Here is a 14,624-nt window from a genome sequence, read left to right as displayed (position 1 = left end):
GAGAGAGAGAGAGAGAGAGAGATATATGCACATATACACACATATAAATGAAGGATAGAGAGAGAGAGTGTGTGTACTATGAAAATCTTTCCTGGGATGTATATAAATCTTATGCATAGCTGTCAGATTATGTATTCTGAAGGAGGGATGAGCTTGATCATAGTAGCATAAATATCAATTCAATTTATGTGTATATATATATATATATATATATATATATATATATATATATATATATATATATAGATAGATAGATAGATAGATAGATAGATAGACAGATAGATATATGCACACATACACACACATAAATGAAGGATAGAGAGAGAGAGAGTGTGTACTATGAAAATCTTTCCTGGGATGTATATAAATCTTATGCATAGCTGTCAGATTATGTATTCTGAAGGAGGGATGAGCTTGATCATAGTAGCATCAATATCAATTTAAGTAAAAAAAGGAATATTGAGAATAAAAGAAAAAAAAAAAAAACTTACCTATTATTTATATCAGTTGGATGAGCTGATACACCATTATGGTTGTTGTTATTATTTCTTCTGTTGGACATGAATGGAGTCATATCCAAATGTTCAGGAAATGATATGAACGTAGATATCTTCTTATGTAATCTGTTGCTATGTTCAAACCTCTGGAAGTTATACAGAATATCAAAACATGTGCATAGACATGTAAATATCAGTATTTCTACATGCATGGAGAGTGAAAGTAAAAAAGTTTTCTCTTTTGTGGAGTTTAGGAAGGGGGTGTTAATAATGGGAGTACTGGTGTGTGTGTGTGTGTGTGTGTGTGTGTGTTGTGTGTTGTGTGTGTTTTTGTATCATTATATTTATGTATTGGTATGTGGTGTGTGTTTTTTGTGTTGTTTTGGGGGTATTGTTCAGTGTATATTGTGGTGTGCTGTGGCTGTTTGTGTGTGATTGTGGTGTGTGTTGGTGTGTGTGTGTGTGTTGTGTGTGTGGTGTTGTGTGTTGTGTGTGTGTGTGTGTGTTGTGTGTTGTAGTATGTTGTTGTGATTGTGTGTGTGTGTGTTGTGTGTGTGATGTGTGTGTGTGTGTGGTGTGGTGTGGTGTGTGTGGTGTGTGGTGTGAGTGTGAGTGTGAGTGTATGTAGTTGATGTGATGATGATTATGTAGTGTGATTGAATGTATGTGGTGTATTATGATAATGTGTATATGATGATGCATCCAAGTTGTAGTGATGTTGTGTGTGTGTGGTAGTGTGGTTGGTGTAGTGTAGTGGATTGATGTGAGTGTGTGTGTGTAGTTGTGTGTATTGAGTGTGAGTATGTGATATTATATCATGTATGTATTAGATATATATGCTATATATTATATATATATAACTAATGTGTACATGCATGCATGCATCACTATGTCAGTCTGATAGTTTGTGTCTCTCTTCTGCTGTTCGTCTGTTCTCTTTCTATTTTATCTTATTATATTATTATTCTATCATATATATTTATATATTATTCTACTGCATCATCATCTCATTCTTATTCACTGCTCATTATTCTCATATCTATTTATCATTTTACAATACATTCTCACATTCTCATTTCACTCATTATTATCATATTTATCTCCTTCTCTTCTCTCTCACTCTTCTATCGTACTCTCATCATCACTCACTCTACACACTCACTCACACCACACTCACCTCACCACTCATCTCACACTTCCTCACTCACTCCTCACTCTCACTCTCACCACTCACTCACAACTCACCTCACTCACTCTCACTCACCTCACATCACTCCTCACTCTCTCCTCTCACTCTCCACTCACTCTCTCCTCACTCTCCACTCACTCCCACTCACTCACTCTCACTCCACTCATCTCACTCACTCTCTCACTCTCACTCACTCATCTCACTCCCTCACTCTCCACTCTCAATCTCACTCTCTCACTCTCACTCACTCTCTCACCTCTCACTCACTCTCTCACTCTCACTCACACTCTCACTCTCACTCACTCTCTCACTCTCACCACTCACTCTCTCACTCTCACTCACTCTCACTCACTCTCTCCTAACACTCTCTCACTTCCCTCACTCTCTCACTCCACTCACTCTCCATCTCATGCTTTCATCATTTGGGTTTCTCTTTTTGTTTTGTTTTTGTTTTGTTGCATTCACTCACTTTGCCTCCACTTTCATTTACTTACAATTAGTGTAGGGCATATGTCAGTTGTGATTATATAAATATTGATGCGTGGTGACGTGTATGTGTGTGTGTCTGTTGTGTGTGTTGTGTGTTGTGTGTGGGTGTTTGTGTTGTGTGTGTGTGTCTTCGTGTGTGCTGTGTGGTTGTTCATATATATACTTATATCATAATCATTTATATCATCATATTACTATACTTATTATACTATTACTTCTTTTAGTATTATGTTTTAGTTTTTATAGTTATTATATGTGTGTGTGTTAATATATAATATATATTATATATATATTATATTTATATATATATATATTATATATTATTATATTATTTATTGAATATCTATGTATGTGTATTATATAATATGTATATATTAAAGATGTATATATAAAAGTTACATAGGATATATACAATATAATAATGCATTATGTATAAGTGTGTGTATATGTGATATATGTGAGTATATAAGTGTGTATGTAGTGTATGTGTGTTTATATTAGATGATATATATGTTATATGTAGTTAATGTATGTATATATTGTGTATATGTATATATATATATATATTATATATAATTAATATATATATTGTATATATATAATTATATATATATATATATATATATATTATATATATATGTGTGTGTTATATATTATGTATATATATATATATATATATATTATATATATATGTTTATATTATATATATATATAAATGTGTATAATATATATATATATATATATATGTATATATATATATATATATATTATATATATATTATATATATATAATAAAACACTACAATATATACACATCACACACACACACACACACACAGACATATATATATATACATACATATATATCTATATATGTATATATAAAGATAATACATATACATATATATATTTACAGATAAATATACATATATATATATATATATATATATATATATATATATATATATATATATATATATATATATATATATATATTATATATATATATATATATATGTACATATATAAACATATATAACTATATATACATAAATATATATATGAATATATATATAGATAAATATCGATATATATAGGTAAATATATAAATACAGGTAAATATATATACATATAGAGGGATATATGTAGATAAATATATACGAAGATAAATATATACAAAGGAAAATATATATATATATATATATATATATATATACATATAAATTAGTATATATAAGTAGATATATATAAATATATATATATAAATATACATATATATATATACATATATATATATATATATATATATATATATATATATATATATATGTATATATATTCATATATATATATATAAAATATATATGTGTGTGTGTGTGTGTGTGTCTGTGTTTCAAATAATAATAAATATGTATCCTTACCTTAAGATGAAAACTACAAACAATTGGGAGCTTCTTCATTGTAAGTTGTTTTGTAGATTCTTGATAACTTTCACAGCCACTACATTTAATTTTTGCGCTACTACCTGGAAAAGCAACATGAAAACACCATATATTGGCATCATGGTGTCTGTATAAATCATACACAATAGTAAAAAGGGAAAGATAAAACACTTTCCACTTCAAATCAAAAGGTTTTTCATATATATATATATATATATATATATATATATATATATATATATATATATATATATATATATATATATATATATGTATATATATATATATAGTCAAATAAAATTACTTAAACTTAGAAAATTATCTAAAATCCATCTGGTGCACAAATCACCTTTTTCTACTCAATCACTAATACATTTCCATATTTTCATCATTTATTGATAGCAACAATCTAGTCTAAATTCAAAAATATACTGATTTTTAAAATGCTTCAGAAAATACAAAACCTCTAAGAACAGAAAACAATACAATACTTTTAGGGTTTTCACTAATCATTTAATTCTAATGTATTATTCCATATTCTTGAAAGCATAAAATGCTGATTGTTACCATTTATGAATAAACAAATATATATATGTATAATTTGGACAAAAAATTTATATATACATACATATTTAATATTTAAATAAATATTTATTTTTATTATTATATCTATATAAATATATATATATATAACTATATATATATTATTTATATATAAATATATATATACTATATATATATATATATATATATATATATATATATATATATATTTATATATATTATATGTATATATTCATATATATATATTCATATATATATAAATTTGTAAATTTACACAGACACACACACACACACACACACACACACACACACACACACACACACACACACACACACACACAAAAAGAAAATGTATGTAGTATGTATGTATGTGTATGTGTGTGTATGTTGTGTGTGTATGGTTGGTTGTGTATGTGTATGTGTTTGTGTTTGTTGTATGTTGTATTGTTGTTATTGTGTGTTATGTGGTGTGTGTGTTATGTGTGTGTGTGTGTGTGTGTCTATGTGTGTGTGTGTGTGTCTATGTCTATGTGTGGTGTGGTGTGTCTATGTGTGGTGTGGTGGTTGTTTGTGTGTGTGTCTTATGTGTGTGTGTGTGTGGTGTCTATGTGTGTGTGTGTTGTGTGTGTCTATGTGTGTGTGTGTGTGTGTGTGTGTGTGTGTGTGTGTGTGTGTGTGTGTGTGTGTGTGTGTGTGTGTGTGTGTGTGTGTGTGTGAAGCGAAGGATACACTAGTCTATTCTGTCCTAGGATCTCCAGAGAGGATCGCCGAAGTCTGGTCATCTACAGAGAAGGATTGGTCACACTACATTCAGTGTCCCTTCAGACACTAATATGATATGGCTTACTGCTGTATACATTACTAAACTACGATTTTACCTATACTTAAGATTACCTATATTTTAGATTAGGAATGTTAGGTAAAAATAACAGGATCAGGAAAAGTGAAATATGCATATTTGTGGAGAGTTGATGTGCGTAGCTTGGGTATTCATTGCTTATTTCATCCATAATGTTCTTTTCACATTCCTGCTTTTATAATCCTTATGACTGGTGTTCCACAATGGCTCTTTGACTCTCACTTTATCAAACAAGGCGTAAATAACTTCCGAAGAGAGCTCCATGCTTTTGGCATGTCGAAGTGGATTGATGTTTACGTTCGTTAGGCAAATGAACATTTATCTGAATTATCTATAAACATTTAATGAGACATCGTTGTTTGATGCAATGTATGTCTAATAATCAAGTTTGTTTTTATCATGATATATAATTTTTTTTTTTTTTTTCTTATTCTAAGTAATGAGTTTTACAGTAATTATATTATAGTTTTTGTTTCGGCAGTATATTTCAGCTCTAGGCAGGGATGAAATACCGACAGAGCATTTTCGCGCTGTGGAGGGATTTTCATCTCGGATCCATTTACAGGAAGGGCAGCATTCAGTTCTGTAAAGGGATCCCTGGACAGAATAGATTAATGTGACCAACCCTTGAGAGAGGAGAGAGAGAGAGAGAGAGAGAGAGAGAGAGAGAGAGAGAGAGGAGAGAGAGAGAGAGGAGAGAGAGAGAGTGTATAAATATACATATATACATATATATAAATATACATATATACATATATATAAATATACATATATACATATATATAAATATACATATATACATATATATAAATATAATATAATTAATATTATACATATACTTTATTAACATATCTTTATATGATAATAACCTTGTATATGATAATTATTATATATATATACTAAGTCTAAATGATAGCTCATAATGCTTCCTATTGCCAAAGCTCATCTTTATGAATGAAGAGGAAACCATCTGGTATTATGACTACATTTTGTTGTTTTTAATTTATTTTTGTACAGCACAGTTCGATTTGCCAGAGCAGTTATATGATTTGAATGGTTAACATTTTTTACAAGGTCCCTTACTCTCTCATATTAAGTTTGCCAATGAGATGGCACAACTCTCTTCTTCACACATGAAGAACTGAAAGGGAACCTCAGTGAAAGAGTTGCAGGCCTCCTTGTACTATGGCTCTTGATAGGTTTGCGGCTCCTGGATATTCATATACACATATACACATACATATATATGTGTGTATGTATATATATTTACATATATGTATATGTATGTATATATGTATATATACAATATATATGTATATAATATATATAACATAGGTGTACTCTGGCTGTTGATAGGTTTGCAGCTCCTGGGTATTCTGGGGTCCCCATTGCACTGTGCAGGACAAACATAAGCTGTGCTCCAGTAATAGGCCAGCAGCTGGGTATATCTACACTTTCTAGATCTACTTGGGCCAATACTGCAGTGATCTTCCATGTGGTATGAATGCCATTATGAATGATGTTGATATGTTTGGAAAGAGACATGAATTGCACCTGGACAACTCTTATAACTCTGCAATTCTTTTCCATTACTTGCAATCCTGTTCTACCAGAGCAGTAACATCTGGTGAAACATGCCACTGGGACTAGGTAAAGAGTCAGTCATGAAGGGTGTTAACCTTGGTGACCTGCAGGATGTTTTGTATCTATCCACTTGCAAGTCCATTAGGTGGTACTGGACAATTTTCTTCAAACTCCCTGACATGTCTACCATCAATGCCCTCATAGTGTGCAAGGCACTTGGGAACTTGACACAGTTTGAATCCCAGCTAGGTCTTATCCAGGAACTCTTGCTTGCAGCTGCAGGGTCAAGGTTGTGTCAGACTCAAGCTGAAAAAACAACTCAGAAGTCAGATAGCTACAACCACCTGATAGTGACTTCCAGAGGAGAGTAAAACAAAATCCACATGTGGTGGTATTCCAGGCATCAGCAGGTGACATGCCATACTTTCAAAATATCCCTGTAGCCTGTACAATGCTTCCAGAAGTATGACAGGGAAAGGAATATACAGGAGGGAGGAATACACGCTTTGTGTCATATTGGTGAAAAACAAATTCTCATAAAATAACCTAATATAAAAAAACTTTACATAGTGAATGGATAAATCTATTGGTTGAATATAAGTTATGTACAAGGTATTGAGCAGTACCACAAGGATGAGCACATGGAAGAGGAGTAGGCCTAGTGTATATGATTGTTTTGGCGAAAAAATAAGTAAATAATTTTTTAAAATATGAATAAATTAATGAAGTTGGAACAATATTTAATTCCCCATTTTTTTATCAATCTAAATTACGCACTTATTGCTCTTCAACTGACTAATTCACATAAAATTACCTAATAACAAACACTTTAGCAAAATAAAGAAACACCCATTGGCAGATCATGGAATGTTGCTATCTCAAAACATTGATTTACACTTTGGGCCAATTCTCACAGAACATAAAACTGGTGGGAAAAAAAATTACAAGCTACCACAACCCAGACAATTGCTAGACATAGAGCTACATACACATGCACAACCATCCTTGCTTGTCTTACCAAAAAAACATGCTTCTCAAAAATAGGTTACTGAAACATGACATATGAATTAGACTAAGAAACTCACCTAGGTGTTCCGGACGTGTAAACCGCTCTAAACAGTCTGTTAATGAAGTTGGAACACTTTTGTCAGCTTTACTGGTACCATACGGGCATGGACCAAGGTCTAGTGAGATATCCCAGAAAGGATCTATTGTTGTGGAAACCCCACTGAAAGACAAAATGGAAGAATACACAGAGTAAGGCATGGTTTAAATCAGTAGCAGTTTTATCAAAATGATTACCGAGAAATCAATACTTAACACCTTGGATCCAGGTGGCATGACCAACACATGATGAAAAAATTGGGCTAAGTGGCAGGTGCTGTAATTAAACCATCACAGAAAAATTTGGCTGAAGGCCAGAGTAATGGGAACATGTCATAAGAATTTTGGCTGAAGGCCAGGGTGACAGGAATGACTTGCCGCATGTATACAAAGCTCTAGGAGGGTGATAAAACTCAGTGGACATTTAGGATGAGGCTCTTGCATAATTCTATTGGTAAATGAGTGTGGAATGTACCATGCAAGAAACATGACAATAATTCCACATTCAGGATCTTATTCCTGCCTGTCTAGACCAGCGCTACAGGAGGTATTGTAGAAAGTTGAATATTATGAAAACAAAAAATTACACAAATTACAATGTTACTTATTGATATTATTAATGCACTGAGTTATGGACTACCTAGAGAGATGATCTGTGCAAGGAAAACAATCTAGATACAGCATATGAAATGGAAATGAAAAAACAGAAAATGCTTATGCAGAAAAAGAGATAATAATACAGCAAAGGGGAGGCAAGGAGTCTTGACACCGCAGATGGGTGTTCATGTGCAACTGGCCACACATCAATGAGTGTGGCCACTCAAGTAAACCTAATGCCTGGATTTTGGGCCTTATGTGGAGCAAAGGGATCCAAGGGGTTAATATGACAGATGGATGGAAGAAAAAACTTACTTGCATGACTGACAAACTACATCTGACTGCAGCCCACCAGTAAAAATTTGGTCTATTATACAGGAACACGTGTGTGTGGAATCTCCATTTGATGGTGGATTGCCCTGAAAAAAGAAAAGAAAAAAGAAAAGAAATAAATAAAAAAGAAAAAACCCCAAATAAATTTTATAAAAAATTTCTTAAAATTTAAACTTCATTTAATATACTTATTGATTATATGGAATTTTCAAATTTCAATAAATCTCTTTTCCATACAAATTTAAAACTCCAAAAATCACCTCTCTTTTCCCCATTCTCTCTCTCTATTACTCTTCTCTCTCTCTTTCCATCTCTTCTCTCTCCTCTTCATTTTCTCTCTCTCTCTCTCTCTTTCTCTTCTCTCTCTTCTCTTCTCTCTCTCTCTCTTTCCTCTCTCTTCCTCTCTCTTCCCCCCCCCCCCCCCTTTCTCTCTCCATCCCCTCTCCTCTAATCTCTCTCTCTCCCCTCTCTCCCCTTCTCTCTCTCTCTCTCCCCCTTTCCTTCTCTCTCCTCTCTTTCCCTCTCTCTCTCTTTCTCTTCTCTCTCTCTCTCTCTCTCTCTCTCTCTCTCTTCCTCTCCCCCTCTCTCTCTCCCTCGCCCCTCTCTCTCTCCCTCTCTCTCCCCCCTCTCCCTCTCTCTCTGTCTCTTCCCTCTCTCTCTCCCTCTCCCTATCTCCTCCTCTCTCTCCATATCCTCTCTCTCTCTCTCCAATCTCCCTTTTTTCTCTCTCCATATCCTTCTTCTCTCTCCATACTCTCTCCTCTCTCTCCAACCCTTCTCTCTCTCTCTCCCATATTCCCCTCTCTCTCCTCCATATCTCTTCTCTCTTTTCCCCATATCTCCTCTCTCTTCTCCTTAATCTCTCTCTCCTCCTCCTTAATGAAAAGGGGGGTTGTATGATCCAGGGGCTGGCCCAAGTAAAGATAGGGGATTTGATGACCACAGGGTCCCATAATAAAATAAAGGGACGTGTAATCCCAGCGCTGCCACTATTTAAAAGTGTTGGGGTGTGGTGACGCGAGACAAGATGTCCCCCCAAAAGGGGGGTACTCTGGTTTCTGGTGGTTTGTTCTTAAAGGGTTGCGTAAAGTTGTCGCGTTCTATGGTTTATTACGGGGAATGGTGCGGAGGGGGCAAGCAAAACCCTCCCGGGGAAGGAGAAGCGCCCCGACCCCCCGTTTGTGGCTACGAGGGGGTCTTTTTTAAACTGCTCGAAATTTCTTGAAAAAATACGTTTTGAAACATATCATAATGAAAAAAATGAAAGTTTTTAATGAAAAAAAATTCTGAAAATATGGCACGGGGTTTTTCGTGGAAAAGGGAAACAAAGGGTCCCTTATTACAGTTGTGTTAAGAAGAAGTGAGTTTTTTAAAAGACTAAAAGGTTCATGATAAGGAGAAAAAATTGTGAGTTTTTCACAAACTAAAATCATTTCGAATACTAAAGTGCATAACATTTTTCGATTCAATAAGCATTTTCTGATGAACTTTTTTAGATAAAAAACACTAATTTTACACCAGACAATAGAAAAACGGCATGGAATTTTTTCAACAATAGGTGGGATTACCCTGTTCTAAGGTCAATTTTTAAAAGACGGTGTAGAACTGTTGGGGTGGCTGAGAACGTGGAGTTAATTAAAAAAGGCCCCTGGTTTTTTAGGTAGTGAGGCGTAAAGATCAGTATCCCCTTCCTAAAAAACCCATATCTCTCTCTCTTCTTTTCCCCCTCTCTTTCTCTCTTTTCTTTCTCTTCTTTTCTCCTTCCTCTCTCTTTTCTTCTCTCTCTCTCTCTTCCTCTTCCTTTCTCTCCTTCTTTCCATATCTCTCTCTCTCCATATCTCTCTCTCTCTCTCCTACTCTCCCCCTCTCTCCCTATCTCTCTCTCTCTCTTCAATTTTCTCTCTCTCCTCCATATCTTCTCTTCTTACTCTTATAATTTTTCTCTCTCTTTCTTCACTCTCTCAAAATTTTCTCTCCTTTTCCTCTTCTTTTTTTCTTCCTCCCTTCTCTCTCTTCTCTTTTTCTCTCTCTCCCTCTCTTCTCTCTTCCATATTCTCTCTCTTCTCTCTCCAATCTCTCTCTCTCTCTCTCTAAAACTCTCTCTCTCTCTCTCCATATCTCCTCCCTTTTCCTATTCTCCTCTCTCCTTCTCCAATCTCCTTTCCCCCTCTTCCATAACTCCTCTCTCTCTCCTCCTAATCCCTCTCTCTTCTCTCCATTATTTCTCTCTCTCTCCCCCTCTCTCCATTCTCTCTCTCTCTCTCCTCTCTCCCTATCCCCTCCCCTCTATCTCCCACCCCCCCCCCCCCCCTTCCCCCCTATCTCTCTCTCTCTCTCACCTCTCCATTCTCTCCTTTTTCTCTTCCATATCTCTCCTTTTTTCTCCACTCTCTCTTTTCTCTTCTCTCTTCACTCTTCCAATCTTCTCCTCTCTCACCCCTCCATTCCTCTCTCTCTCTCACTCTTCCCCCTTCTTTCTCCTTTTCCTCTCTCCTACTCTCTCTCTCTCTTACCTCTCCAAAATCTCTCTTCTCCTCACTCTCTCCATATCTCTCTCTCTCCTCTCTATATCCTCTCTCTCTCACTCTCTCCATATCTCTCCTCCTCTCACTCTCTCCTATCTCTCCTCTCCTACCCTCCATATTTCCTTCTCTCCCTCTCTCCATATCTCTCCTTCTCTCACCCCTCCATTCTCTCTCTCTCTCATCTCTCCAATCTCTCTCTCTCCTCTCTCCCCTATCTCTCTCTTTCTCTCTCTCCATATTTCTCTCTCTCTCACTCTCTCCATATCTCTCTCTCTCTCTCACTCTCTCCATATCTCCTCTCTCTCTCACTCTCTCCATATCTCTCTCTCTCTCACTCTCTCCATATCTCTCTCTCTCTCCTCTCTCCATATCTCTCTCTCTCTCTCACTTTCCATATCTTCCTCCTCTCCTCTCTCCAATCTCTCTCTCTTCACTCTCCAATCTCCTCTTCTCCCCCTCTCTCCATATTCTTCCCCCCCTCTCTTCCCTCTCTCCATATCTCTCTCTCTCTCTACTTCTCCATTCTCTCTCTCCTCTTCCCCCTTTTCCATATCTCTCTCTCTTCTCCTCTCTCCTATCTCTCTCTCTCTCTCACTCTTTTTCCTATCTCTTCTTCCTCTCCCTCTCCCAAAACTTCCTCTCTCCCTTCTCCATATTCTTCTTTCTCTCCCCTCCAATCTCCCCTCTCTCCCCCTCTCTCCCTATCTCTCTCTTTCTCTCTCTCTCTCTCACTCTCTCCATATCTCTCTCTCTCCTCCTCTTCCATACTCCTCTCTCTCTCCTCTCTCCTATCTCCTCTCTCTCTCCTCTCTCCCTACCCCTCTTCTCTCACTTCCCAAAATTTTCTCTCTCTCTTTTCACTCTTCCCTATCCTCTCTCTTCTTTCACTCTCTCCAATTCTCTCTTCTCTCCTCTCCTCCATATCTCTCTCTCCTCACTTCCTCTCCATTTTTTTCTCTTCTCTTCCTCTCTCAAAACTCTCTCTCCCTCACTCTCTCCCATCCTTCTCTCTTCTCTCAATCCCATCCTATCTCTTCTCTCTCCTTCTCCATATCTCTTCTCTCCATCTCTCCATTTCTCCTCTCTCCCCCTCCCCTCTTCCATATCTTTTCCCCCTCACTCTCTCCATATCTCTCCTCTCACTCTCTCCAAAATCTTTCCCCCCTCACCTTTTCCATATTGTCTTCTCCACTCTCTCCATATTTCCCCTCCTCACCCCTTCCTATCTCTCTCTCTCACTTCTCCAAAATTCCCCTCTCTTTACTTCTCCAAACTCTCTCTCTCTCACCTCTCCATATCTTCTCTCTCCACTTCTCCCTTCTCTCTCTCTCTCCTTTCCAAACTCTCTCTCCTCTCCCCTCCCTTTCTCTCCCTCCTCTCTCCTTCTCCCTCTCTCTCTCTCTCCATCCTCTCTCTCCTTCACTCTTCCCATATCTCTCTCTTTCCCACTCTCTCCCATATCTTCTCTCTCTCACTCTCTCCTTCTTCTCCTACTCTCTAATATTTTCTCTCTCCTCTCCACCTTCCTTCTCTCCCTCTTCCTTTCCTTTCCCCTCTCCCTCTCCATTCTCCTTTTCTCCTCTTCTCTCTCCCTCTTTTCTCTCTCTCTCTTCCCCATTTTTCTCTCCTTCTCTCTCCATTCTTTATCTCTCTCTCTTCTCTCTCCTTTTCCTCTCTCCTCTCCCTTTTTATCCTTTCTCTCCTCCATCTTTATCTTTCTCTCTCCCCTCTCCATCTTTTCTCTCTTCTCCCTCCATCCCTTTATTTTCTTCTCTCCCTCTTTATCTCTCCCCTCTTCCCCATTTGTTTTCTCCCCTTTTCCCCCATTTTTATCTTCTCCTCTCACTTTATCTCTCTTCTCTCCTCTCTCCATCCCTTTCTCTCTCTCTCTCTCTCTCTTTTATCTTTTCCTCTCTCCTCTCTCCTCTTTATCTCTCTCCTCCCTTTTACTCTCTTTTCTCCATTTTTTTTTCTCCCCCTCTCTCTCTCATAAATTTTCTTTTCTATATCTTTTTTATTTATAAGAAATTATATTTTTATTTTATATTTTTTTATTTCCCCCAACCCCTTTTTTTAAAAAATTTATATTTTAAATTTATTTATTTTTAATTATTATTTTTTATTTATTTTAATTTTTTTTTTCTTTTTTTTCCTTTCTTCTTCATCTTCTTCTTCTTCCTCTTTATCTTTATCTTTTTAAAATTTTTTTTTTTTTTATTTTTTTTTTTTATTTTAAATTCTTTTCTTATAAAAAAGTTTCTTTTTTATCTTTTTTAATGCTATCTTTCTTTAAACCCCTATTATCTTTCATTTTTTTTTTCCCTTAAATTTCTTTTTATTTTTATTTTATTTTTTTTTTATTATCCTTTCATTTATTTTCTTCTTATTTTTTTCCAACTTTTTTTTTTATCTTATTTTTCTTCCTTTTTTTTATTTTTTTTTCTTTTTATTTATTTTTTTTTTTTTTATTTAAATTTTTTTCCCCTCTATTTTTTTCCCCTTTTTAAATTGTCTTTAAAAATGTTTCCTCTTTAAATCCATGTAATATATATTATATCTATATTATATTATATATATATATATAATCATTCATATAGATTATCATATATATATATATATATATATATATATAATATATATATATATATATATATATATATATATACATGCACATATCTATCTATATATATTTATCTATCTATCTATCTATCTATCTATCTATCTATCTATATATATATATATATATATATATATATATATATGTGTGTGTGTGTGTGTGTGTATAATATACATACATATATATGCATATATAAACATATATATATAATTCATATAGATATATACATTTATATATATATATATATATATATATATATATATATATATATATATAAATATGGACCAATTTCAATTATATTTTCGTGAAAAATACATGGTATAATAATATATAATCGAAACTGGTGTGTGTGTGTGTGTGTATCTGTATATATATACATATATATGTATATCATGTGTATATATAAATATATATATATATATATATATATATATATATATATATATATGTATGATATATACAATGCATATGTATATAATAACCATATAAAATATTTAAATATGTACTTATACATATGTATATAACACATACATATGTATAATACATAGTAACTATATATATAAAATTGATATATATAATATATATAACATATATAGTACATATATTATATAATACATATAAAATATATATGATAGAATATATGATATACATAATAAAATATATAATATATATAATGCATATAAAATATATATAATATATAATATACAATACATATGTGTATATATAATACATACATAATATATATGTATAATATATACATATGTAATATATATATATCTCTCTCTACATCTTTATCTCTCTCTCTCTCCATCTTTATCTCTCTC

At 34.0% G+C, this 14,624-nt stretch overlaps 1 protein-coding gene across 1 annotated transcript in view; it reads right to left on the bottom strand.

The window, feature by feature from the left end:
* Window positions 1-491: 491 nt before the first annotated feature.
* LOC119594259 (ubiquitin carboxyl-terminal hydrolase 22-like) overlaps window positions 492-14,624 on the bottom strand; it is a gene marked incomplete at both ends in the record, with an annotated part of 20,981 nt that continues 6,848 nt past the window's right edge. The window contains 4 exon segments of the mRNA XM_037943330.1: window positions 492-643; window positions 3,597-3,700; window positions 7,710-7,852; window positions 8,641-8,744. Of these exon segments, the coding sequence (XP_037799258.1) occupies window positions 492-643; window positions 3,597-3,700; window positions 7,710-7,852; window positions 8,641-8,744 (503 nt within the window).

Source organism: Penaeus monodon, chromosome 3, assembly GCF_015228065.2.
Source record: "Penaeus monodon isolate SGIC_2016 chromosome 3, NSTDA_Pmon_1, whole genome shotgun sequence".
In the NCBI taxonomy this organism is placed as follows: domain Eukaryota; kingdom Metazoa; phylum Arthropoda; class Malacostraca; order Decapoda; family Penaeidae; genus Penaeus; species Penaeus monodon.
Note: the sequence above shows the minus strand (reverse complement) of the source record. Positions and strands in the feature narration are given on the sequence as shown.